General features: G+C 48.8%; 1 protein-coding gene across 8 annotated transcripts in view; it reads left to right on the forward strand.

Moving 5' to 3' along the window:
• The window catches only part of Rnf216 (ring finger protein 216), a 163,644-nt gene that overhangs the window by 85,150 nt on the left and 51,439 nt on the right, over positions 1–27,055 (forward strand). Inside the window, exon 14 of one of the 8 annotated variants that reach the window (XM_021254647.2) lies at positions 5,920–6,056. The exons of the other annotated variants lie outside the window; for them this stretch is intronic. Within the exon in view, the coding sequence (XP_021110306.2) occupies positions 5,920–6,056 (137 nt within the window). The remainder of the gene's footprint in view (positions 1–5,919; positions 6,057–27,055) is intronic. 8 annotated transcript variants of the gene reach the window in all.

The raw sequence follows: 27,055 nt of genomic DNA on the forward strand, positions 1-27,055 counted from the left end.
CACCAGTAGCTCTCTTCCCTGCTCATCTTTTTCTAACCTTTTCCAGGCCCCCAACACTGTAGTGTTCATTGTTGTTAACTTTATAACAGTGAAATATAAGCAGAATTCACATCTGCAGTGAACCAGTTTGTTGCTAGAAAACAGTCATCTGCAGCTGCCTGCAGTAGCTGAGTAGCTGAGTGAGGAGAATGCAGATGAGCCTGGACCAGCTGTCAGTGCTAGGGCGACCCCAGCTGTGATGGGGCTGGCGACCCTTACTGGCCACACTCCAGTCAGGCCCTGCCAGGCCTTCGGATTATCTAGAGATGAATGGAGATTGGTCCTCTTGTTCCTGCTATCAGGGAGGACCTGTACTCAGGAAGTAATGTGGACAAGAACCAAATGTCTTTGTGACAGAAAGATTTTTAAGCCCACAGATGAGGGCTCAGTCCTAGAGTAGACGTCCATGTTGCACAGTGCAGGTCAGGGAAGCAGGAGGGTAGAGCAGGTTTCCTCGGTGTGGAGTGTGGCCTGCCCTTGCTCTTGCTCCTCACTGGCCCAGAAGCTCCCACTGAAGAGCTTCAAATTCTGGCCAGTGGCGATGCTCCTTCAGGTCCCCCACAGAGTGCCTAGCAGAGCCCTTGGCTCCCACTGGTCTCCACCGTGCCATACAAAGTGGACACTGGACATGACTTCAGTTTGTGGAAGATGGTGGCACAGAGAACCCAAAAGAAAGCCTTCCTGCTCCCACACAGCCTAGAGTGAGTGCCTGCGCTGTCCCCATGAGCACCTTCATCACACACTGAGCAGAGCCAGTATTGTAGCAAGGAGCTTTCAGGCTTTTACTCTAGTGTATTTCTCAGTTTCCACTTTTAAAATTCCTGGAGGGGGAAAGAATCAGAAGGCTGAGGCTAGAGAATTGCCTTGAGTTCAGGCCCAGCCTGAACTGCGTAGCAACACTTTGTCTCAAAAAAATAAAATAAAATTCCCTGTAGTAAATGGCACTATGCCTGTGTCCATGATGGCTTCTTGGTCCTGTACAGTTTTGATTAATAGTAACACAAGCATATCCACTTCCCTCATGTGACATCATAGCTTCTGAACCACAGACTGGAGAACCTGGTCACACTAGTAGAGGTGGGATTATTTCCAAGTGGAGAAAGAGCCAAAGGCAAATATTGCTTACCTGTCTTCCCACCCTGCCCTCCCTTTAAGAGTTGAATAAATACCATACTTGCCACTGTTCACAGTGATTATTTAAAAGAGATAAAGAAGTACTCAAAATAGGGAAAAGTAAAAATATGTATGTGTTAAACTAAAATGCCAGTATGAATAAAAATTTTGTTTCCCCTTGACCCTTCAGAAATATTTATTTTGTATTTCATCTGCTTTATCCCTTGATATCATATAATGAGTGATAAAAGTAGCTGCCTGTCCCTCTTAGCGTGTGCTGTCAGGGAGGCTGGGGACTGGTCAAGGGACACAGACACAGCCCCTGCCCCTGCCCCTGCTCCCTCTACTGCCATCCTAGCTTCCCCCAAGGAAGTCCCAGAGCAGGCTGCTGACCCTATGCTGGGTGAGGGACAGTCTCAGAGCCAGGGCCACCTTGACAGGCACAGCTGTCAGGGCAGCAGGGACTCTGAAGGGCCTAGCCCCTGGGCAGCCCCTTCCCTAGGGCCTCAGGTGTTTGCCAACTTCCCTAATCCCGAGAAATGGGCATTATTCTGCCGAACCCTCCAGAGAATATTCTAGTGCTGCTTTCTCAGCCCAGTGAAAGTGCCTGAGGTAGTTAAGGTGTAAATCACAAGGCTTCCTCCTGTGCCATTCAGATGAAGAGGGCTTGTGCTCTGCTTCCAACACCTCTGTGGGCTTCTTTAGTAAGTTGTCTGTTTCGAGAGTTACTTGAAGGCTCAGTGAGCAGCAGTCCTTGGTGTGCTGCTGTGTCCAGTCCTGTACTGAGTGCTGAGAGGCCGTGAGGGAGGCTGTGAACACCACTGCAATGCAGGGTCAGCCGTCTGCAGTCAAGGACCTAGACTGACTACTACCCCCAGGCATGTGTCTTTCATCTGTAAAATGGGAACAGTCATGCCTGCCTCTAGAGCTTTGGTGAAGAGTAAATGGCAACAGGTAGACAGAGCACTTAGTCCAAGGCCTGGTGTTCCCTGTCCTGGAACCATGGCTGCCCACATGAGCATGTGTGAGTGTGGGGCAGGTGCGGGTAGGTGATGAAGGGAACTCCCGGAAAGGAGGAACTTCTTCCAGTTGTCTAAAACCTGTTGCCACAGGATCATAGAACTCCCCTAAAGTGGGCAGTTCTAAAGTCCCCTCGGGGGCCAAAGATGACTCACCACACTGCGTCTTTCCCGTCATGTACTCAAAACACTCACCTCTTACTTGCTCTCCAGTGCACTGTGATGGAAAGGGGGTGGGTAGATTTCCGAAGCTAATGTTTTTCTGTAAGGACTGACAGCTCCGCCTGACGTCATATGCAGGTTCATAGAAGGGCCCTGTGCTACCCTGGGGAAGCTGTGTCCTAGAGAAGGATGTCAATGGATTGCTTTCTGTTACTGGCACCAGAGTTTGCAGGCTTCTGTCCACAGCCTTGCTGTGTCCCTCCTCTTAGGTATCTCATTGGTTTCTGTTCTCTGCCTGGAAGTATTGGAGTCTCAGCCAGGCATGGCGGGACACGCCTGTAATCCCAGCACTTGGGAGACTGAGGCAGGGGGATCACTTCAAGTATCTAGGCCAGCATGGCCTACGTAGTGAGTTCAAGGCCAGCCTGAACTACATAGCAAGAGCCTGTTTAAACAAAAAACCAAACAAGTATTGGAGTCTCAGAGAATTATATGCAAAGTGTAGGAAGGGCCTTGAAGCAAAGTCAACAGCACATTTTGTTGGAGAACTCAGAATTCATCACAAAGTAGAAGTAAAAAGAAATGGTTTGTCCCCACGTCACGTTGGTCCTGGCTCTTGACTCACTGGGAAGCACCAGTCTCCAGCCAGAGTCCCAGCCAGCCCACCCTGCCCTCACAGGCAACCCTGAGGTACTGGCTGCTCTCCCCCCACTGTCCTGGGAATGGAAAAGCATACCTGCTTTTCTCTTTTCTTGTTGTTTTTGGTCTCCACTGAAACATGCTATCTTTGGTACTTGTAGAAAAAGATTATGGGTTTTTAACAAGTGTTCACTTTATTAAAATAGGAACTCTGACCCTTTTGCATGGTTTTTGTGGCCACCAGTTAACATTGCTTGTCACAGCCTCACTTTGCTTGCACTTTCTACTGGGGCCATGAGCTTTGAGTGACTCTAGAGACCACAAACGAGCTGTTCAGCCTCTTTATATGTTTTGATAAAAGAATTTAATGACATTTTTCTATGAATGTGGTCTCACTAAAGGAGAGATACATTTTGATTCAGTCTTAAAATCTCACATTAAAAATCCCTCAAAAATTCCTAGAGTGATTTACCTCCTTTCTGTCTTTACATCATCTGTGTGTTGCCCAAGATATCAGCGTCTTAATTTGTTTCAGTGATCGCATTGCGGTGTCCTTGAGAAAGGGCTGTGTGTGTGCGCATGCTCCTGTATGCAGGCATCTTGTGCATGTGTCAAAGTGCAGGGCCCTCATGTCCCTTCTTTGCATTCTCAGCACAGAGCACTGCAGAGTTGTCAGCATTGCAGGTAGAAGAGAAATTGTTGCTATAGCAATATCACAAGTGTGAAAACACTCCATGTCTCTGTGGGTGTCTATGTCAGGGTGGAGGAATGTGGGGAGGGAAGCAGGGGGGGAATGTTCAGAGCATTGAGCAAAATGAGAGCAAAGCCTGGGCCAAAGCTGCCACTGGGTGGAATTTCTAATATTTACTCTTGAATTCAAGGTCCTTTCCCACTTGCAGCATGATAGTCAAGAAATGGAGATGGCTTTTTCTTCCTTAATGTCCTCCCTAACTTTGAAACAAGGTATAAGGAGGGCTCCGTTGCCTCACTAGTCCTCGAATGTTATATGGTCTTCCCATAGACCACAGCTAAAAACGCAGGTGGACCAGGTGTGGTGTCAAATGCCTGTAATCCTAGCACTTGGGAGAACGAAGCAGGAGGACTGAAAGTTCAAGGCCAACCTGGACTACATAGGGAGATCTTATCTCAAAACAAAGGCTGGAGCACTGCACCATTCCAAGGATGGACCACCAGGCCCAGGAAACCCAGCTGCCTGTCACCTCCAATGCAACAGGCAAAGGTGCCAGTGCACGGCTGTCTCTTGAAACTGTGGTGCACAGTGTGTGCTCTTTCTGCATGACATGCTAATGTCCCCTGAGAAGATAGTCCCAGAGTAACCTTGGTAACTGGAGCAGTGATGAGAAACAGAATCCAGGCCACTGAGGTCAGGGCTGAGGAGGACACCAGCTTAGCCAGAGTGACACCTCCGAATATCTGATTCCCTGACTTGGGAATTGACATCACAGTTAAAACAGGCTGAAGTCCAGGGACCTGTTAGTGGGACTCTCACTTTATCTTAGGGGCTTTATACTCGCTATCTGCTCAAAATCACATGGCAGCAGATGACAACATCGAGAGTCAGATCTAGGGCTTCGCATTGCTATTGTATGTTTCTAGGTATAGTTTTGGCATCCTGTGTTAGTTTTACAAGTCCTTATCTTTTGTAGACACAGACTGAAAAGTTTATAAAATGAAACAATCAGGTTTGCTTCAAAATTGTATGGAGATGGGGAAGGGATAGGAGAGCAGGTCAGGTACAGATATGCTCACATTGGCTCTGAGTTAATCCTTATTAAATGTGAGTGATGGGTGCAAGGGGTTCTTTATGTTATCTACTTTTGTGTATGCTTAAAGTTCTCCAAAACAAAAAATTAGTTTAAAAAAGTTAATAAAGGGCCGGGGATTTAGCTCAGTGGTTTCGCCGCCTGCTGCGCAAGCACAGGGACCCGGTACCAAAAATAAATAAATAAATAAATAAATAAATAAAATTAATAAAGACTCAGGTATGGTGGTGCATGCCTGTAATTCCAGCACTCAGGAAGCTGAAGCAGGAGAATCATAGCAGGTTCCAGGCCAGCCTGGGCTACATAGTAAGACCTTGTCTCAAAGAAACATAATAATAAAGAGATCTAGGTCTTCTGACTTTACCTGTGTCCATCCTCTCACCAGCTTTGCTTTGCTTTGCTTTGGTAAGTTGAGAGTATAACTCTTAGGAACTGGAAAGACCTTTACTCAAATGTTCTGTTGTGGGGTTTGGTCACTTATTTAAGAGATGAGATAATTTGTAATATAACAGGAAAACAGCAGCAGCTGTTTGTGGGAAGGTAAAGGGCTTTTTTTCCTGGAAGAGTGAAGATTCAGTGTATGTAGCTTCTGTTGGCACAAGATTCTGTTGGAGTAGGGGAAGGAGACTCAGACTACCTGGATGGAATCCTCACTGGCTCTCCAGGTCTTACTGTAGCCAGCACATGGTTTGCCCAGAAGCCTGGGGCCCTGAACCAAGGGTGGCCACCTCCCCTTCCTCTTCCCCCTCTGGAGGCTCCTGTATGGCCTAAGACAGACTCTTCTGTCTCCAGGACAACTTGCATGCCTGCTGTCCTGCCTCAAGGCCAGGAGAGACCAGATAACCTTTTGAGTGTCCTTCCAGCCCAGTCTGTGATTTCTAGAAAAACTGAAGATTTTCAAACTAAGATTGGCATTTGCTTTTCAAAAAGAAAGAATAAGAGAGCTTCTCAGATCAAATCCCAATAGCCTCATAAAAGCACTTTTTTTTTCCAGTTTTATTTCCCATCAGAGGTTCATGTGAAAAGCATTTTAAGTTTCAAAAGCTCCCTATGTCTGAGAAGCTGATCCAGGTTCTAACCTAGAGTGAGTGAAGTAGATCACAACTTGTTCTTTTGTGTTTGACTACAGCTTGTGCTTTTGCCTTCTTCTCCCCTCCCATCAGACTTCGCAGCTAAAAACTCGTCTTGTTGCCACAACCCTTTCACCTCCAAGCTCTCTTGCCTCCACGAAAACCTTTTCGTCCTCAAGGCCAGTGCCCTCTCTAACCCCTTCTCTGCCCAGCTTGTACCTCTCCTCCAGGTGAGTACCTCACTTCTTCCTAACCCTGGCCTGGCCCTCCCTGCCCCCGTCTTTCTCTGCACCCTCTTTTTGGAGGGAACCTTTGCCCAGTCAGAGAAGCTCGTAAGGATCCTGCCTCTCCACTCCTTCACCTTGGAGCACGGTTATCTGCTGCTCCCACAGTCTTGGCCAGAGCAGGGACGGCCCTCCCTGCTCTGCCTGTGGTTTGCTCATTCATTTAGCTGTGTGTTTAACATGGCTGTGCAGGAATGGGTACACAGAAGACAGCCACAGTCCTGACTTACTGTCTGGAGTGAGGCAGACTCGTCCAGCGGGGTAGGTGGTAAGAGATAATCTCTGCTGTGGGGATCAGAGGAGGAAAAGGTCACTTGGATGTGTGTGACATAGATGTCACTGTGTGAGTGAGCTGGAGCTTGGTCTGACAGCACCCCCGTGGGAGCTAATGGGTGGAGAAAGGGAGAATTTTACTGTGGGGCCAGAGAAGAACATGAGCCAAGCAGCGTCAGCCAGGGCACAAGTGTGAACAGAGCAGAAGGAAGTAGGAGAAGGAGGATGAATAGAGCCCAGAGCATAGAGGGCTTTACAGTCCAGAACAAGGGAGGACAGGGTTGGTTCCAGAGTAGGCTTAATGGCAGGACGATGGGTTTGCATGGGCTTTTGGAGGTTGAGCCTTGCAGACCAGGTAGTCAGTGTCAGTGTAGTTACCACAGTTAGAAGCAGTCCCACAGTCCTCTGTTAAGCAGTCCTCTAGTCCCAGTGCCCATTCATATAACGCTGCAAGTGGTCGTAATACTTTTTCCCATCCCAGAAGGCTGAGGTGGGACTAGGGTGGCCTGAGACGGCACCAGTCTTCTGAGGTTGGACTGGGGACATGGTCCAGAGCAATACTGGAAATGGCCAAGAAGGAGAGTCTGGGGCCACAGGGGCAGTCCAGGGCTATCAGGACATGTGCCTGGGTGTGGCTCCTCCTTGCTGTGGCTGTCCCTGGAGCAGATCGTTTGGCCATCTCTGCCTAGCTGCAGTTCCATAGGCCAGCATAATTTTAGTCCTTGGGTGCCTTAAATGTGGAAGAATCTGTGTAACCATCACAAGTTTCCCCCCCACTCATTTAGAAAGGCTTGTTTTCCAGCTGGCAGCATGTTAGATAAGCTTAATTTCTCTCACTCAGATAAGCTTAATTTCCTTAACTCTGATGTGCATACAGAGAACTGCTTAATTCTCCTTTTGCCACGTGTTTCCACAGCTGCTGGGAGGCCTACATTTTTCCCTGAGCCTCCTGACAGAAATGCAAACATTGAAGGCCCTGACATTCAGGCTGCTGTTTGTTAGCACAAGGCCATAGACATCAGTGTGTTTTCTTAGAATGGACTTCTCTGGAGTTGGTGGTGGCTTTCCTGGCCCTCTGTACTCCTGACCGAAGAGAGAGCAAGGTGGCACTGATGCCCTCCCTCACGTAGGGTCACCTCCCTGCCCGACCTCATCTCATCCTCATGCAGAGCACCTCTGCTTAGGCCTTTCACACAGAGAAGGGCCCTTTGGTAACTAGTCAGAAGGGCATTCCCACAAAAATGAGGCTCAGTGCTCCTCCTGGTAGTAGACAGGGCAAGGGAGGGGCATCTGGAGCTGGCCAGGGTCGTCCTCTCCCTTGGCGGATTCCTGGCATGCACTGTCCATCCAAGGGTGGCTGAGGGGAGAATGCTCTCTGCTGTGGCTGCCAAACCACAACAAATGACAACTTTCCGTTCCATCATCTCTCTCGGCGGCTCCACTGCTGGGCAAGCAATTCATTTTTCTACCATAAAAGGGCAACAAGACTTGTCTATAGCTGCCGTGGCTTCTGCATCACGGGAGAAAGCAGAAGATGGGCAGGAAAAGACACTCCAGCGGCAGCTGCAGCCTCCTTCAGTCCAGGCTTCAGGCAACAGCAGAGAGAGGAGCCCGAGGGCCAGCCCCTCAGACGGGGGTGTATGAGCTCAGGACAGGCACAGGTGCTGCATGGTGGCATCACGGCTGTGCTGGGCCTGCCTGGGGGTCTCCAGAGTTAACATGGATGCTCTTGGTTTGGAATTGTAGATGGCACATTTACAGGGGGCCTCGGGAGATCACACAACCAGACCCTGTCTCTGTGCGGATGAAGAAAAGCCACAGGGAGGTTAAGTGTGAGGTTTGCGCAGCTTGAAGAAATCACTGAATTCCAGTTTTTTGGTTCTATATAGGTTCTATTTTGGGTCCTATTAGGGTTGGGTTTGGTTCTATTTTGGTTCTATATTTGGTTCTATACGGGTTCTATATTTTTTTTTGGTTCTATTACTTTGGGTTCAGGGACAGTCCTCAAACAAGTATGTTAGTGTACAGTTTGACTCAGTTAAAGGTGAGCCACAGAAAGCCTGATCTATAGAAATAGAGTGGGGGTTTTTTGGTTTTGTTTTTTGGAGGTGCTAAGGCTTAAACTCAGTGCCTCACCATGCTAGGCAAGCGCCCTGCCACTGAGCTCAATGCCCAGCACCTTCCCCCCATTTTATTTCGAGCCAAGAGTCTGAGTTCCCCAGATCGGTCTCAAACTTTCGATGCTCTTGCCTCAGCCTCCTCCATAGCTGGGATTATAGACATGTGCCACTGTTCCTGGCTGAAAGACAATTTTTAATTGATGGGCTTGTACCCCTGTCAACCAGGGTCTTTTGGAACGTATATAATCATTTTAGCATTATCTACAAAACCCAAGAGTCCTTTGAGTGATTGTAAATAAATGTTCAAAATTAGTATAGAAGTAATTAGAAAGTGAATGCTTAGCTGTTTTGACATCATTAGGATACTTTGGGGTAAAATTCCTGCTCCATTCACTTGAAACAAGCTGGCAAGTTGTTGGGAAGGGAACTCTGTCCCAGCAAGCTTGGTGTGCCAGCTATAGCCTACATCCAGGACATGGTTAAACACGGGTCTCAGACTGTGGCCCCACTGAGCCCTCTCCTTGTGCCTGGCTCCCATGAAGGTCTTCCGTAAAGAAGAACTGGGGGACCGGGGATTTAGCTCAGTGGTTTCGCCGCCTGCTGCACAAGCGCAAAGACCCAAGTTCGATCCCCGGTACCAAAAAAAAGAAGAACTGAGGTTTGCTTTGTCGTTTAAATTTACCTTCACTCTCGCTGCATGTCTCATTTCATAGCAGATGCTGGAACTGAACCGAGCACATTCCTAAGGGAATAACAATATCACCCAAGAATCTTGCTGATCTGGAAATCTGGGAGGAAACCAGGGCTCTTCAAGGTTGAGTGTTATACCCAGATAATGCTGGTGGCCACAATGCATTCTGAACTCCCTGGCCGGGATTCAGAAGTTAGCTCACAAGTCATTCCTGAAAGAGCTGATCATTGAGTAGAAGTGGCTGCAGTGGGCTGAGTGGGAGTGAGTGGTTCAGGTGTCACAGACCTAGACCCTGTTTTGAAGCTGGGCAACTAGCTTGAAACCTTACTGTCTGGCTGGTAAAGCAGTGGTCAGGCAGCAGTCTTTCCAAGCTGATTGATGTTGTATCCCTGGCCTTTCTCAAAACCAGCCCTCCTCTAGGAAGAGCGGGTGATCCCCAGGAGCGGCCATCTCACTGTGCCCCTCCCCCACACTGTCCTTTGTTCCTAGAAGCCTTGGAAACCCTGTTTTTTGTCAGCAACACCAAGTGAATTTCATCTCATAGCACAGTTATTAATTTGAATTAAGTATAATTTTGAGGCTAATTTCTCAGGCCAGTAGCATTTCCTTCTCGGACTGAGAGTCTCTCCCTCCCTGTCATCACTGTCTCTCCATGCCTGAGCGTCCTGACTATGTGGTGACCAGCTTAGAGACATCAGCCGGCTGGTTTCCTAATTTGGTCACAGTATGCTTCAAGCAGTCTTGCCTAACTTTAGAAGAACACAAACACAGGGAGTAGCTCCATTATAGCAAAGGGGAATTTCCTCTTATCAAAAGACCTACAGTTCCCTTCTTGCTTCCTCTAAAAAGAGGAAGTGACACTTTGGGAGGTTGTAGCTTGCTCTGAAGTTCCCTCTTTGGGCCTGGCTTCTTTATACCAGCTTCTTCCTAATTAGTTCCTGGTCATCTTTTCCTCATCCAAGATAGCCATTTCCCACTTAGATGTTGTTCATCAGCAAGGAACAGATAAATACATTTATGCTTATCAGTACCATGGCATGCCCCAGGGGTCCTCAAACTTTGTTTTAATAGAAGGCAAGAGAGTAAATATTTTAGGCTTTTCAAACCATCTGGTCTGTCCCAGCTACTCACCTCTGCCTTTAGCATGAAAATAATTACAGACGACACAAAAACAAGTGAATGTGACTGTTTACCCATATAATTATATTTACATGAATCGGTGTTATAATAGTGTCAGTATGAAGCGGGCTCCAAGATACATTAAGTGGGAAAAGCAAGATGTAGAAGAGTGGGAATAGTGTGCTAACCTTTGGGTCTTAAATGTGGTCTTAAATGTTTGCCAGGATATACATGAAATCGGTTTGGAAGGATAGATAAGGAGCTGGTAGCAGTGAGTTGCTTTGGGGGAGGCTCAGTGAGGGTCAAAGGAGGGGGTATGTGTACATATACTTTTTCAAAAAAGATGGGGCCGGGGATTTAGCTCAGTGGTTCCACCGCCTGCCTCACAAGCACAGGGTCCTGAGTTTGATCCCCGGTACCAAAAAAAAAAGAATTACACCCATTTTCATCAAAACAGTCCTATCTGAACTTTTAGAGTGAAAGGGTTTGGTTTTCTTTCAAGAGAACTTGAAGGAAAAAAAAAAGTGTGATCATTAAAATATGCTTGACTATTTCCAGTCTCTTAGCTGTCTCTGCTGTTCCCTGGGAGAGCCTATTTTGCCACCTGAAAATGAATGCTTGCCCTGTTGTGGGTGAAGCAGTGGCTTCATGGTGAGTGGATGGGCTGGAGCCAGGCAGTGCCGACCTGTTCTTGCTGGTCTTTCTGCATGAGCTGCATTTACAGCGCTGCTCAGGACAGGATGCAGCCAGTGAGAAATTGTGGACCAGAAGTCAAAGCCCCGTGAGAATGAATACAGCCTTTAGTAATTAGGATTCAAGGCTGCTTCCAACCGCTTCCTTTTCCCACAGACTCTTCCTGACTAATAAGTAAGGATGGGTTCTGATTCACCGAGCGTTGCCATGACCGGTTTTTAAAATATCTGGTTTGGGTTGTGAAACCAACCAGTGAAGTTGTTGCTTTCCTAGTATGTAAAGCAGTTCACTTTTGCTATGAGAGGAACCAGTAAAAGATTTAGTAGCAAATCCCTCCCTGCTTAAAAGGCAGTGGGGATATAAACAGCTGAAGAATTCACATATGGCCGTCAGCCTTGTCCACGGCACACTCCTCCACCTTCGAAACAGATAGTCTTCAAATAGCCAAACTAAGCCTTTTCCAAGCATAATTTGCAGGCATATTTGCTATCACTCAGGTTTTTGTTTTTTTTTACAAAGCCCTATGTAGGAATATAAGAAATGGGAGCTTTCAAAATCCCTTCTTGAAAACAGGATTTGTGCTCTCTACAGAGAGCAACTAACTGCAGGGGCTTTGACGCTGAAATCTCTCCCTCCCCCATAGAGGAGGAGCCTGGCTGCCAGACCCAGCCTGTTCTGCGCCTTGTCTTGGCTGTGGCTGTTCAGCAGGCAAGTTCTGCTGAACAAGCAGGCTTTGCTTTTTATGAGAGAAGTCATTTAAAACATTAGGAATATGTTTGAAAGATGCCAGTGTAGTTTCCTGACCTCAGTTTCATATACTGGCAGCTCTCCAGTGTTGTGGAATTAGTGCTGATGTATCCTTGCCCAGTAGCCAGTGACATGTATCCACTCCAGATAGAAAAAAGGCTGTACAGTTTCTTGCTGAACTGAGGACTCCAAAAAGTTGTGCTTTGCTGGGTGTGGTGCCGCACGCCTGGGATTCCAGCACTGAGGAGGCTGAGGCAGGAGGATCGCCTCGAGTTCAAGGCCAGCATGGGCTACATAGTGAGTTCAGGGTCAGCCTGAACTATAAAGGGAGACCCTGTCTCAAAAAAAAAAAGTTGTGCTTTGCCATACATGTTACCTTAAAGGGAAGCTGGACCTTTTTAAAGATTCAAGACGAACATTCTTACACACACACACACACACACACACATATGCACACACATATATATGCACACACATTTTCCTCCTCTTGTAGTATCACTAGCCTCACTCCCCCCACCTCCAAGGCAGCTCTCTTTTGCTGTGTTTAACCTTGAAACCTCTGTTGTAAGCTTTTGCATTCATCCCACTCCTGCTCTTGCATTATTGATGGGCCTGGCGCAATCCAGCCAGAGCCCTGACACTACTAATTACTGCTTATAACTGAGAAGTGAGGAGCAGGGAGTAGAATGGGTCACAAGACATTATCCTGACTGTAAAGCCCTGCCGTCGAGTGGAATGGCAAGGCATCTGTCTTGTGTGCTCAGGGTGCAGCTGTGGCACCCCCTCAGCAAAGGCTGCCTGGCAGAGCACCCTGCAGGCAGGATGAAGATGCTCTTCTAGTGGTCACCTGAGGCTTACTATCTGCATGGGAGTTAGAGAAGGGGGTTTGTTTCTGTGGGATCCTTCAGCACCCAGGGCAGACCCCATGAGGACAGATCTCTACAAGGCAGCCCAAGCCAAGAGAAGACTGGTGCGAGTGTGGAGGGAGGTGTTGTGGCCAGAGTGCGGCTCTGACCTGATAGACCCTTAACTGCCAGGTCTCTGTTGACTCTGCCAGCTTCCAAATCCAGTTCCATGTGTGTGTGCACATTTGACCTGCGTGTGTGTGATTAGGAGACTGAGGCTGCTGAGGCGGAGCAGCGCAGGCAGAGCATGCCTGGGGACAACAGGGCCGAGAACCTTCGAGGGATGTGTTACGGTGAGGGGTCCAAGGAAGAATCTGATCTTAGCTCTGCCTCATGAGCCCTGGGCGCTTGACTGCCTCTGTGAAGCTCGGTCCTCCTTTAGTGGGTGGGAGAGACGGGTGTGCGGGAAAGGCATCAGGCACCAGGCTGGTGTGCGCTGGTGAGGTGGCCAGGGAGGGGAGGAGAAACTCTCTTCCACCGAGGCCGCTGCACCTTCCAGGCCTTTAACACGGCCTAGGATCCCTTCAGGTGATCAGTACTGAAACACAGCCAGCTGCTGAGGAGGGCAGGCCATGTCATTTAGAGGAACTGGAGGGGAATGGGGACTTCAGAGATATCAGAATGTAGTGGAATCAAACTTGCAAATCACAGGCTGGCTACTCTGGTACTATTTTATTATTTTATTCAAGCTTACTATCGCAGAATTATGGCCCTGAATTAGATTTCTTAAGCTTTAAAAACTTGTGCAAAGCTGAGGAAGAAAGGGAAACTACTTTAGAATAATATTTTGAATTACTGAAAAACAGGAAAAGGCTGTTTTGAAGGGACACAAATTTTTCTTGAAAAGAAAACACCTCTGTAGCCGGGTGTGGTGGCACATACCTCTAATCATAGTACTAGGGAGGCTGAAATGGGAGAGTTTAAAGTTCAGAGCCAGCCTGGATGACATAGCAAGACCATAGCTCAAAAAACTGAAAAAGCAGGGGAGGTAGGGGAAGAGAGAGAGAGAAACACTGCCCCACAGAAGCGAGGAGTGGAACAGTGGGAAGGCGGTGGCTCCCGAGACCATCTGCCTTTCTCTCTTTGTTGTCCTCCCCATCCCCGTCTTCCCCTCCTCCTCCAGGATGGCCATACTTGGGGTGAGTCATGGGCCCTAAAACTGAAAGTGAATCCTGTCATTTTCCCCCTGCCTCACGTACAGGGAAATGGCTGCCTGCAGGCTGCAGCCCAGGACAGAGAGTAGCACTGGCCCTGCAGCAGGCACTGCGGCTGCCCCACCCAAGGGACCCCTCTGCTGCTGCGCTCTCTCCACGCTGACTGGTGGGGTGCTGCATCGAGACAGCCTGTTCTCCCTTAGGCTGGGGGTTTGGGGCACAACAGGCCCAGATCTACCTCCGCCTCTCAGATACCCTTGAGGATAAAGGAGTACTTTGGCTGTCAATTCTTTGAATAGTTCTTTTTCTTTCCTGGTCCTTTATGTAATCAGCATTTGATTTCAGCATAGTGCTTTGTATAGTCAGTCATCTTAGCTGTTATCCTTCTCACAATAATGTTAGCTGTGTCATACTTTATCAAAAGATAAGAATGTCAGACAAACTGAGAATTACCCAGTGGCAGAGTCACCAACAAAATTTTGTATATCTCATGTAAAGAAGATAAGGTAGACCTACCTGTAAGTGCTGATAAGGGAGTTTCTCTAAGAAAGTGCCCTGTCAGAGCAAGCAGGCCGGATGTGAGCGGTGTGTCTGGTGAGCCTCCTGGCTTTCTGTGCCCGTGTAAAGGACAGCTCTGCTCAATACGTGCTGGCTTTTTTCTGGAAGGAGATGAACTTCTAAGGCTTGAGACAGGAGGAGCTTTCACCTTTCGTTTCTACCTGTATTTCCTGACATGAATACATATTTCTTTTAACTAGCGTCAGCGGAGATTTACAAAAAAGTACCAGAAAAACATCTAGGAGAGCCAGGTTTATTGTGACACTTCTTCCTACGTTTGGTGTCTCTGGACTGAAATAGCCAGGAGTTGCTGCCCTTCTTCTCTGTAGTTTCCAGAGAGGAGTACAGCACATTACATACAGGGATTTTTTTTGCCGGGGGGGGGGGGGGCTTGTTTTGGGGGGTTTTTTTGGTACTGGGGATCGAACTTAGGACCTTGTGCTTGAGAAGCAAGTGGTGGAACCACTGAGCTAAATCCCCGGCCCATACATAGTTTTTACCTTGGCTTCATTTACTGTCTGCCTACACATTTTATAACTTTTTACCTGACTTTTCTCTCTCAATATAAAAATAATTGAAAGAAAACTAAATGTTGATATGAGGTATGCAGTGCCAAGAGGCACCTTCTTCTGCCCTGTCCTTGTCCAAGAGTTAGATGAGAGTGGACTCTTTGGTTTCTAGAAATTCCATGTGTTCTTTAATTTCCAGGCTTTGATTTCTGAACCTGATGCTCCTGACAGACATATTCAATGACTGTGATAATGAACCCAATTGGAGTAGGCAGGGCTCCTGCTTTTATCTTATAAGACCTTCTGTAGCTAATATTCCATTCCCACAAATAGCATTACCTTTGAAAGCTTCCCTGTCATGGTTTCCAAACCCTGCTCACATCTTTTTTTTTGTACCAGGGATCGAACTTGGGACCTTCCGCTTGTGAGGCGGCGGAACCACTGAGCTAAATCCCCGGCCCCCTGCTCACATCTTTTTAAAGGAAGAGTTGATAACATTGTTTTAACAAAGCCAAGTGGTTTAGACAAATCAATGGGGGATGTGGTAGGGCTTTTGGCAGATGGTGTGACACTGATGGGGACCAGCAGCATGTTCAGACCTTCACTCTGACTTTGCTATCTGAGATCTGGGGGTTGTGGCCAGCTCTCCTTCAGGGCAAGTGTCGGGTGAGGGCCCTTAAGGTGTCAGAACCAACACCACATGGCAGCGGGAGGGACCTTGAGAGTTTTGAGAAACACACTGCTTCAGAAAGGGGAGATTGGTTTCCCTCCTCCCTGCCAGGATGCACAGTACATTGGGGTGACCATCTCTTCAGTGGTTGATAACCAAGATGTTACCCCTGGGAGACCAATGGGAAGCTGTGTTCCTCAGCAGGGGGTCAGTAGCAGCGAGGACACCTGCACAGTGGGAGGTTATGGCATGGGTTACATCCTGGGCCTTACAAGTGAAGCTGGCTAGGCTGGGTCTTGTCAAGGGCAGACTACTTGCCTACATGTGTGAGGCACCGGTTCAGCCCCCAGCACTGCAGAAGTAAGTGAACCTCTTTATTCAGGCACGTTTGTAAAGCTCAGTATGGCTGAGATTGTATTTGTGTTCTTTCTGCATGTTTTTATAGTATACTTCATGGAAGTTTTTACATAGTTTTTTACAAGGTCATTACTGAGAGATGCATCATAATGGTACAAATACAAAGAATTCATATCTTGAAAATGTTTTGCTTTTGTCCAGAACTGCTTAGCATACATATTTAATTACAAGGCATGAGGATTAATGGGGCTTTGAATATGTAACACTCTTCTCCTGAGATTAATTTGATTAAATTACTCCTGAGATAGGTGAATGCCATGGTAACTTGCCATTGGATGTGTGTGTTAGAGGAGAGGGGTGAAACCGTGACTTCTGTCAGGTTCAGCTTTGCCCTTTTACTTCTTTCCCCACATGCACCCTCCCACTTTTAGCTCATCACTTTGTCTTTTTAGTTTGGGGAAGAAAGAGGACAAAGTAACAGAATTTGCCTTTATGCAGTTCATCTTGCGCCTCACCACAGTATTTCCCGAGTAGTAATGTTTAGTGTGTGCCTCTTCATCCAGAAAACGTAACAGACCAATTTCTGTAGCCCCGTTCTTCCAGAAATTCAAAAATCCTCTCTTGCACCCCAGCTTTGTACTTAGGAGCCTGTGTGGAGAGAACGGGAGAAATGGGCCCAGGCTAGCGGGCGTACCTGGACCCAGAAGGGACTCGTGATGCCACCCACGATCACCTATCTAACTGTGAAGACAGAGGCTGTCGGGAGCCCAGGGAGCAAAAAGGAGGAGATGGTTTTGTTAGAGCTGACCCTGTTCCTTTCCATCTTTGGCTGTGTCCTCCTAGTGGACACAGTGGCTGGTGACCACAGGCAGCGCAGTAACTGAAGGCTCACATGCTGCCATGGTCTGGACCCAGAAGAGGCACAGTGTGGCCTGAGCAGCCATTAGCAAAGATGACAGGGGTGAGACCCACAGAAGCTGCTCCATGCAGAGTGTAGCTCACCACCAAGAATCCAGGCATCCTCGTCACCACCACACCCATGCCCTTCACAAACAGGGCCCTTGGTTACTGAACATTCACCGTGCTCGGATCCCGTGCCCATCTGGGCTCCTGAAGCCTGTGGGGTGAAGAGCCATGGCACACCCTACCAGGGACTCCTGAGCTCCCTTTCCCTCTTGGAGGAATAAAGTGTTTCTCTGACCTCCTTTGTCCACTTCAAAAATAATGAGATGGAAGCCAGGTCTAACGGCACATGCCTGTTATCCCCAGCTGCTTAGGAGACTGAAATGGGAGGATCACAGGTTTGAGGTCAGCCTGAGCAATTCAGCGTGGGACTCTGTCTCAAAAAAAACAGAAAGTTTTGGGGATGTAGCTCAGTGGTCCCTGCGTTCAATCTACAGTACTACAAAGAATAATAATTAAAATAATGAAGTACCATTTAAAGGAGAAAACCTACAGAAATAAATGAAAATTGTTTTCAATCCAAGTCGTGAGGTGCCTTGAACAGACCGGGGAGTGGCACCCTTTGGGACAGCCATTGAATCACTGTTGGGATAGCAGTGAAATTCCTTTCCTGTACAGCAGAGGATAGCAGCCTGTCCTGGAGGAATTGGGAGTACAGGAGCATAGGGTGGTCTCTGCTGCCCCTGTGTGAGCTGGCTTGGTTTCCTGGGGACCTGGAACTGTGCTGGCAGGCCCAAGGGCATGATGGCTGGTGCCTCCCATCTGAGCCTCCAGGGTCCCTCTGCTCCTGTTCAGAGGCTCAGCTCCTTACACTCGCGCCTCGTCACAGCCAGGCCCTGGGATTGGCCACACTGGGTTGCTGTGCTGCCAGTATGCAGTGCACACACCGCTCTCTCCTTTAACTCTCCTGCCCCTCCCTTCCCTAACTAACTGACCACAGAATGGCAACATTTCTCAGAAATAAATGCAGCACCACTCCATCCAGTGTGCAAGCTAGAAGGCCAGTCTCTGTGTTTCCTCTCTGTGTGATGTCTGGAATGATGGGCCATGAACCGCTCGGCTTCTCCAGATACACTGGCTGGCCACTTCTACCCATGTCCCCAGGATTGTATGGCTCAGTGATTATCTGCTGCTCAGCTGTCATCATTGCCCTCCTGCCACTTGTTGGGGACATTGAGGCTCAAGGTTAAGTGTACATGCATGACAGCCAAGATTGAGGCTAGGGCCTCTCTGCCATCACCAGACTTGGAGAAGGCCTTGTGTGCATGTGTTCAGAAGGTGCCAGTGATGTGCCCATGGCCTCAGAGGGTGGGGATGACATGGGCCCAGCTCGGGTGTGAGGAGCATCCGGCAGTGCCACTGGCCCCATCCAGAGGCACACACCCTAGGCTCTTGTGGTGTAAAATAACAGCTATCATTGGTAAGGATATGCGTTTTCCCACTTAATCTTTTTTGTTTGTTTTCTGGTACATACCAGCGATCAAACTCAGGACCTTGTACTTGGGAGGCAGGTGTGGTGCCACTGAGCTAAATCCCCGGCCCTTCCCACTTAATCTTTATAAGACACTTGCCAGGTCCTTGATTGCCCTGAGTTTTTTTATGAAGAAGCAGAAGCCATGCCCTTGTCTAAGTCACACGGATTCTTCTGGGGAAGCCCATAGTCCAAGCTCCTCACCGTGGTTTAGGTTGGAAGTGATACTGGGTTACGGACAGACAGGCATGGAGGAAGAATTCAGGCCATTTGTTTGAGTACCTGCTGGGTGGCTGTGTGCCTTAGCCATCCAGGGAAGATGAACAGCTTTGTGGCAAGGCCAGGGATCAGGTGCATTTCAGACGTGCATCCAGGAGCCCCTTAGACTTCCAAGCTGTAGAGGAGCTGATGAGCTCTGCAATCTGGTCACTTAGCTCCCGCGTGAGGCAGGTGCATCCTCCCGCGGCCTAGAAGATGTGGGTCTGGAAAGGAGTGGACTAGTGCAAGTGAACCATGCCCAGAGGGTTGGAAGAGCACTGTAGCAGTGACCTGGTGTTGGACCTTGAGGGCAGCCCTATAGCTGAGGCAGAGTCAGGAGAGGCCTTCCAGAGTTCACTGAGTGTTAGAGAAGAGGGTGAGTTTCCACGAGTACGGGCAGCTGGAGGCTTCCGAGCCAGCTTGTGAAGGGGGCAGGCCCTGTGTGAAGGCTATGAAGTTCTTCTCATGAACAGTTCTAAGCAGTGAAGTGACAGGATCAAGTCTAAGTTTGGGAAGATGCTTCTAGTAGTAGCTTGAAAAAAGACTGAAGGTGAGAACAAATTAGAGGCAGGACAGCCTACCAGTCCTGATCCTCACAAGAGATTTCAGGGACCAAAGGGGGCCTCAGCTCCGTGTAAAGATAGTGTCCTTACCATTGTTGTTAGAGGACGTGGAGCTACCTTGCTCCCTTGCCCCGAGGCTCTCAGCAGAATGGCAGAGCTGAGGGGCCCAAGCTGGCTCTGTTGTCTATGCAAGCATGATAGTCTGGCTACTTGATTCCTAGCTTCACGGGTAGTGCTATCGCCCATGCGTGCTCTTTTACACATGAGACCAATTGTCAAAAATGCCAGCAGTCCTAGGCTCCTTTTCCTGGTGGTATGAGCACTCATGTTCTCCTTCTCCCTCTCCTTTTCTCCCTCTCCCTCTCCCCCTCCTGCAGCAGCACATTCCAGTCAGGCAAATTCCATGACCGGGATGTTCTCCTTCTCGGTTGGTTGCTTGCTTGATTTCAGCAGTTTGATTTTGTGGTCTGTTGCCATGGTGCCTGGAGCTAAGGCCTTATCAAATAATTACGCATCCAGTGAATACTTAGACTCCCAGAAACAGGACACGAGAAGGACTCTCAAGGGACTCCCTGGTCAGCTCTCCTGATGCTGAAAGGCTTCGCCCAGGTCCTCCTGGCTCGCCAACAGCTTTGTTACACTTAATATATCTCTTTACATGCGCAGTGTGCACTCACTGCCTGTATGCTTTTCAGGGATGGCCAGGCAGTTTTCCTTGTTCGATGTCATTCTGGGGCTAACAGATTTGCCCAGTCATGCTCTAGATGGGGGTAGATGGGCCCTTCGTCCAGCAGCCTGGCTGAGGCTCTTCTGCCTGTGTCTAGGTGGGTGCCCCTGCCCCTGGTCAACTGTGTGGCCTTCCCCAAGCACCGCGCCCCTCTGCCACAGTTCCTCCTCTGGCAGGGTGCACTAAGGATCGGGTGACTGGTTGAGCAGGGTGTCATTCACAAGCCCTCCACTAGAGGGGGCCAGTACTGTCCACCCCACTGTACCTCACCTCCACTACACCTTACTCAGTAATCTAGTTAACATACTCTGAGGCGCCTGTAAATTTTCTCCTTCCTCTACCAAAACCATACCGACTTTGCATGCTCAGGGTTGGAAAGACAGTGCTAAACTAGCCCTGCTCCCACTGTGTCAGGGGCTCAGTGTCTTTGGTCTCCACTAACCTGGGTTCAGGTGTTGTTTTGATTTTGATTTTAAGATTGTTTGTTTGTTTGCAGTACTGGAGATTGAACTCAGCCTTACAGATGCTAGGCAAGCGTTCTACCACTGAGCTACAGCCCTAGCCCTAGCCCTAGCCCTTTTTTATTTTATCTTGAGATGCCCAGGCTGCCCGTGAACTTGTACTCCTCTTGCCTCACCTTCTCAAGTCACTGGGAGGGACTACAGTCATGTGCCGACCTGTCTTCAGTTCTTTTGTTTGTTTTTTGTTTTTTGTGTTTCTTTGACTCAGGGTTTCCCTTTGTAGTTCAGGCTGGCCCTGAACTCAACTTTGTAGCCCAGGCTGGCCTCGAACTCAAAGTGATCCTACCTTGGCCTCCCAAGTGCTGCGATTACAGGCTTGTGCCACCACAGACTTCAGTTCTTTTCTGCTCACATTGTGCCCTGCCTTCTCAAGTTTCCTTTTGCCTGTTAAGTTACTAAGTCTAGCTCTCACATTGTTCCATTGTGAGCTGGCGTCCAAAAACGTGCTGTGTCAGCTTCTGTGTGAAGAGTGACCACTCCAGCCCGTCCTACTGCTATGGATCCCACACACCCCTGTGGAGGGCAGGAGGCTGGGAGCATAGGGTGAGAACAGTTGTGACTGCAGAGCAGCAGCTGGCACTGATGAGTCACTGAGGTGCACCAGCCTCCTCCCTGAGAGCAGAGCACATCCTTATTCAGCCCTGCCAGCCCCTTCTGTAGATGCAGACACTGAAGCTGGGAGAGTCAAGTCGCTGGAGAGGACTGCTCAGGGCCTCCTGGAGCCAGCCTCTTGACCACCAGGCTCTGTGGGACCCCAAACCTCTCTGGTGGGATGAGGTTTTGGTGCATGGCGGGGTCCTTGACAGTTGTTTCCTTCCTGAAGATCCTATTTATGAGGGCCTGGCTACCACCTGCCTCACAAGCCAAAGGTCCTGAGTTCGATCCCTGGTACCCCCCCCAAAAAAATCCTATTTATGAAATATTGATAAAATGTCTCTATTTCAGGGGCTCAGACAGTATAATGCTCTCGGTTATTTCTGTGTGCTTGACCATTTAAAATCATTCGACCCAGGAGGCTGAAGTGGGAGGATTGCCACAAGTTTGAAGCCAGCCTGGGCTACATAGTGAGTTCAAGGCCAGCCTAAAGTAGAGAGAGAACCTGTCTCAAAAAAAAAAAAAAAAAATCTGCCAGGGATTTAGCTCAGTGGTTCAGCCGCCCGCCCCACAAGCGCAAGGATCCAAGTTCAATCCCCGGTACCCTCCCCCCCCAAAAAAATATCATTTGAAAGCCTTGTAGCAGTAACCGGAAAGGACTCGTGTTCTAGTGAGGAGTTGATAGTTACAGCAGGCAACCAGCAGAGGGCTCTAGAGCCTCACAAATAAACCTAGGTTCTGGCAGAAGTTGGGTGCTTGGATATACCACAGTCTTGGCCCTTTGCCTCTGCAAGGAGCATTCAGGCAGGCACAGTGATCTCCCGAAGCTGGGAGGGAATGCTAGCACTGTCAGGTGTACCCCAGAAGGTGGACTTCACTTGGGAAACCCAGTCCCCTCCTGATGGTCAGGATCTTGGAGGTCTTGCTGCAGGCAAGAGTAGTTGTGTGAGGGCCAGGCAGATTCCAGATTTGTTCTTAGTAACTTCTTTCCAGTCACAGGATACTAACTGTAGGTGTGAAAACAGACAGTTATGTGAGAAGACCTTGAATACATGTTCACAATGATCAGAGTCTCCTAAATACTGTTTGGCATTTACATCATGGCCTACATCTTACATGTTACACCTTTTATCTTTTTCTCTACATTGATTGCCCTTTTTTCCCTCCTTAACAGAAAGCTTGAGAAAATGGCAAGAAAGCCAAAAGAATATGGATCTCTGATTAGACAGGTTTCACCCACTGAGCATGTGATTGCCAGTGACCACCTTTAGAAAACATGGGTGGTATTCCCCACACCACCCACAGAGTAACGCACAGGTGTACAGAGCAAGATGTGATGTCTCCTTGCTGAGGCTGAATGGACTCTGTGTCATATTTGTTTGTTCTGAGCTGACGACCTTGACCGCATAATGAAAATGCCAGCAGAATATGAAATCACCTGTTTTCCTGCCATGTGAGCCAACATCAGAGTGCCCTAAAAATGCTGCAAGGTGTGTGGGGTCTCTCAGTATTTCACTTAGATTAGGCCCTTCATAAGGTCTCTTAGAATTATTTTTTGCTGTTGGTTTGCCTTGGTCTGGGCTGTCGTTAAGGAACAATAATAACTCCTGCCCACAGGAAATAGGGGCCTTGGATGCGGTTATATCCGCATCCACTGATCCCAGCTGGACTCACACCTGGGGTCTTCCTCACACAGTCAGCCGGAATTAGCAGCATGGGACAATGCTGCAGGGGAAGTGCTGGAGCCCAAGGCCAGGGTTTGATGTATGTGTCATGGCCCTTGCGGCTCTGTGTGTTTGTCTTTTCTTTCTATCCCAGTTATTAGGCCTGAAATGCATTCTTGGATAAGAATAGGAGCTCTTGTGGGGCAGCCCAGCTGCTCTTAGCAGTGGTGTGTATATTTCTTTCCCATGCTTTTTCCAGGTGTCCAGGTGTCCTTTGTGTTCCAAGAGCCCCCTGGGAGCCACCGTGGCCACACAGCTGTGCAGCCAGGAAAGCCAGGCTGTCAGGAAGCAGAGGTCACAGCAGCTGTTCTAACAGTAGGGCTTGTCTGGGTTCCTTGTTTCATTCTTGCTTTTTTGCACCTACTGTCAGCACTTTGACTGCCACCTTTGTTTTATGTTAAGTAAAATTTTTTTTTTTTTGGTACTGGGGATCGAACTCGGGTCCTGGCGCTTGCGCAGCAGGCGGCGAAACCACTGAGCTAAATGCCCGGCCCTGTTAAGTAAAATTTTAAAATGTGGGAGCAAGGTGTGGTGAAGCATACCTGTAATCCCAGCACTTAGGAGACTGAGGCAAGAAGAGCACTGTGAATTCAAGGCCAGCCTGAACTACATAGTGAGACCCTGTCTCAAAAAAAACCGATGAGGGGCCAGGGATTTAGCTCAGTGGTTTCACCGCCTGCTGCGCAAGTGCAAGGACCCGAGTTCAGTCCCCAGTACCAAAAAAAAAAAATGAGGGGGAAAAAAACCCAATGAGGTTGGGGGGCCTGGGGGAAAAGGAGTCTTTTTGGAATGTCAAGAGCACACAGATTGCAGGAGCATCATGATCTGTATGGCTGTTGCTTCTGCCCTCCTCTGCCCACTGAGGCATAGCCTAGGAGCCTCTCTCCCTGAGGGACCTGGGATCCATTCCATGCTGCCTCTGACCTGGTGTGTGTAGGAGTGACAACCCGAGGGAAGCTGATCGCTGGAAAGCAGCAAAAGGGCAACTGCCTCCCACAGACATTTAGTAAATGGAACCTTCCTTCGGTGCTGGGAGCACTCACGACTCACTTACTGTTGGATTTCTGCTGTGTTACATGTAATGCTGCTCGCTTCAGCAGTAACCATTCAGTGTCCACATCTGCTTTAAGGACCCCTCACCCTTGTACTGCCACAAAAGAGTGAGTGTCACCTCCTCTTAGAACAGTGTCCCCAAGGATTCCCTGCCTTACTGCTTATTGTAGGCTGAAATAATCAGGGGTTATTCCCCGGATCTAGCCAAATGGAGGGATTTCTTGAGGCCTTCATTCTGGACTGTGGCCTGGGCCTCCAGCACCCAGTGCATAGTCCCCTGACACCTGCCTCCAGTCTTCTCTGGTGCTCCCTTGCATCACCATTTAGGGTGGCAGTGGCTCTTAGAGGCCTGGGCCATTGCCACTCTTGCTGCTCTGGCTCCTTCCTCCTGACCACACACAAACCCAGCAGGTGGCCCACTGCCGCTGTTCATGCACATGCCTTCACCTGGACCGTGCTTCCTGTTCTCTTCATCTGTCCTACCCTGCTATCTCCACAAAGCTCTCCCCACCCCACATTGGTCTGTTGATCCTGTCCCCAGACAGCAGCCTCATCAGCAAACCCTACCTAACAGCTGTGTTCAGGCAGGCAGAGGCCATGTTCTACATGTTGGCCTCTGTAGAAGACCTCTCAGTAACCACAGAGCTGTTAAACAACCTTCCCTGCTCTCTGCAGTACTGGTAACAAATGCAGCACTGCCCATGGGGCTGAGGGTGTCACAGCCCACCCAGCGCTTTGAGGGGGTCCAGGTAGAGTGCAGAGGCACCACAAACAGAAATGACAGCTCCCAGGCTAACGCCTGGGAAATCTCAGTACTTCAGTAGATTTATGACTCAAGGCATTCATCCCATTCAGATACTAGAACCCAGAAGTTTAAATTCAAATGACTTTGTGCTGGGCATGGTGGCACATCATGTTGTATTCCCAACACTCTAAAGGCTGAGGCAGGAGGATCACCATGAGTTCAAGGCCAGCCTGGACCACATAGTGAGCTCAAGGCCAGCCTAAACTACATACCAAAACCCTAGCTCAAAAAACCAAAATATTCATTCATTCATTCATTCAAATGAATTCAGCCAGTTGGACTCCTTAACAGTGTCCTAAGTCCATGTGCCATGCATCCTAAAGGCCCTGGCCTCACTCCCAGCCCTCTATGGCAGTCTGTCTTGATGCTGTGCACTTCCATCTTCTGCCCTGCACTGCTCACCTGCACCACAGCCACCTCTAAACTGCACAGCACACTCTTCTAAAGAATACACTCATAGCCAGGCATGGTGGCACACGCTGTAATCTCAGCACTTGGAAGCCAGTGGCAGGAGGATCACCTAGAGTTCAAGCCTAGCCTGGCCTGAACTACAAAAGCAAGACCCTGCCTCAAAAAACCAATAAAACAAAAGAAGAATACACTCGTACACATTCTCGATGCCCAGACCCCTCTGGAAGCTCCGTGGTGCTCTCTGGGTGCTCCTTGAGGTGCCTTCCACATCTTGCCAGCTCCTGTTGCTTCACCAACTCTGCACCGACCCTCTCCTAGGTGACTTGTCATCTTCATGCTGCCCTCCTAAACCCCACCCCCACCGCAGCACCCATGGGACCCACCTTCTCCCTTGTCTCCCCACTCTGCTGGCTGATTGTGAGCAGAGGCACTGCAGAGCCTATTGCTGTTCACTGGTGCCCGCCCAGGACCTGGGCTCACTGGTGTAAGTGAAGAAGTCATGAGTCATGAGTAGACCCCCGTGCTGTGTGGTGAGGGCTGGTGTGAGCAGACAGCCCTTTCGTCGGGGCCCTGTCCAAGCAGCAGTAGCCTGGGACTCTTGTACTTACCTCAGGGGGAGGGCCTCTCTTTGTGCTGAAGGAAAACTACAGTGAGGACCATGACAAGTCAGCTGGCAAGCAGGGGCAGTTCAATGGGTGACTGCACACAACCTTCACTTGGAGCTCAGCTCATAGACCACTTCCCTCATGCCAGGGATTATCCCTAGCTGCACCCAGTCCTAGACTTGCTCTGTGAAGTGCCCACCCAGAAGTTGTATAGTGGCCTCCCCAAAAACATGCTCACGTACACCCCAGACCATAGCCAGGTATGCTTGGTCTTCTCCCAACAGTGTGGTGATATTTTAGCTAGCTACAGCACAAAGGAAATTTGATATAAAATCCCAGATTTTTGGCTTCTCTAAAACTCAAAACTTGGCAAACTGAATCTCATTCCTGCCTGGTAACTGTGAACACCATGCCTGGCTGTTAGCCATTGACCTTGTGTTACCTGCCTCCCATGTGGAAATTTTACATGTGCAGAGCTTGGTCTACATACCACAATCTACTGAAAGTCAGAGACAGAGTCATATTCATGTCTTTATTTCTGCTTTCCAGTAGCATCTGACTTGCTTGATAAATACTTGTTAAGTTAGGCTTAATCACACCTAAGTGTCATATCTGTTGGTGGATACCAGCAAGAAAATATAAAAAAGTGGTTACAAAGTGAACTGAACTTGTATGCTTTGAAAGCTCTCTTTGTTCCCAGAACATCAATTTAGAGCCCAACTTGTGTTGAAATCGTCAGAATAAACTCTGTCGTCATACTCTTAAGTACTACATCATAGGTATGTGGTTTTATTCTAAAGTCTGGTTGCTTTGCTTCCTTTTATTAAATTTAACAAACATAACCCTCCAAGTTGGTATTTTTGTAGGGCAGGATCATTTGATACACACATTAGTAGAGACTAGAGTAACTGATAACAGCTGCAAGATTATCCTTCCCTTAGTAAACATGCACTTAGGGGCAGCTGCTTCTAGGAAGCCACGTGCTCATGTGAGTGGAAAATAAATTGGTGGTTCTCTTAGTTTCCTGGGACTTAGTCACAGTCCCTACAGCCTATTTTCCATCTCTTCCCAAAGAGTGGAGACTTAGCCTCTCCAGTGCATGTGAAGAAGGGAAACACAGCCTGTGCAGGAAGCGGCCCAGCTTCTCTGTAGTCACCCCTGTGGCACTGTGCTGTCACTGGAGGCACCTGCAGTGCCTGTACAGGCTGCCGGCAGGCTTCAGACACAGGCCTTTTTTCACTCCCAGCTTTGGAGCCTGGAAGTCCAAGACTGAGATGTGGGCAGGGTTGGTTTCTCCTGAGACCTCTCTGCTTACACGTGGCCGTCTTCTTGCTGTGTCCTCTTGCTCCGTATTGCATGCACCTATCTACGGCCATACCCCCTGAACACACCGAATCTCATCTCACTGTGTGCACCCCTGGGATCTCTCTCTCTGGGTGTCCACATTTCCTCTT

This window comes from Heterocephalus glaber, unplaced genomic scaffold (assembly GCF_053883595.1).
Source record: "Heterocephalus glaber isolate CG9 unplaced genomic scaffold, H.glaber_assembly_v1.0 deba00001610, whole genome shotgun sequence".
Taxonomy (NCBI): Eukaryota; Metazoa; Chordata; class Mammalia; order Rodentia; family Bathyergidae; genus Heterocephalus; species Heterocephalus glaber.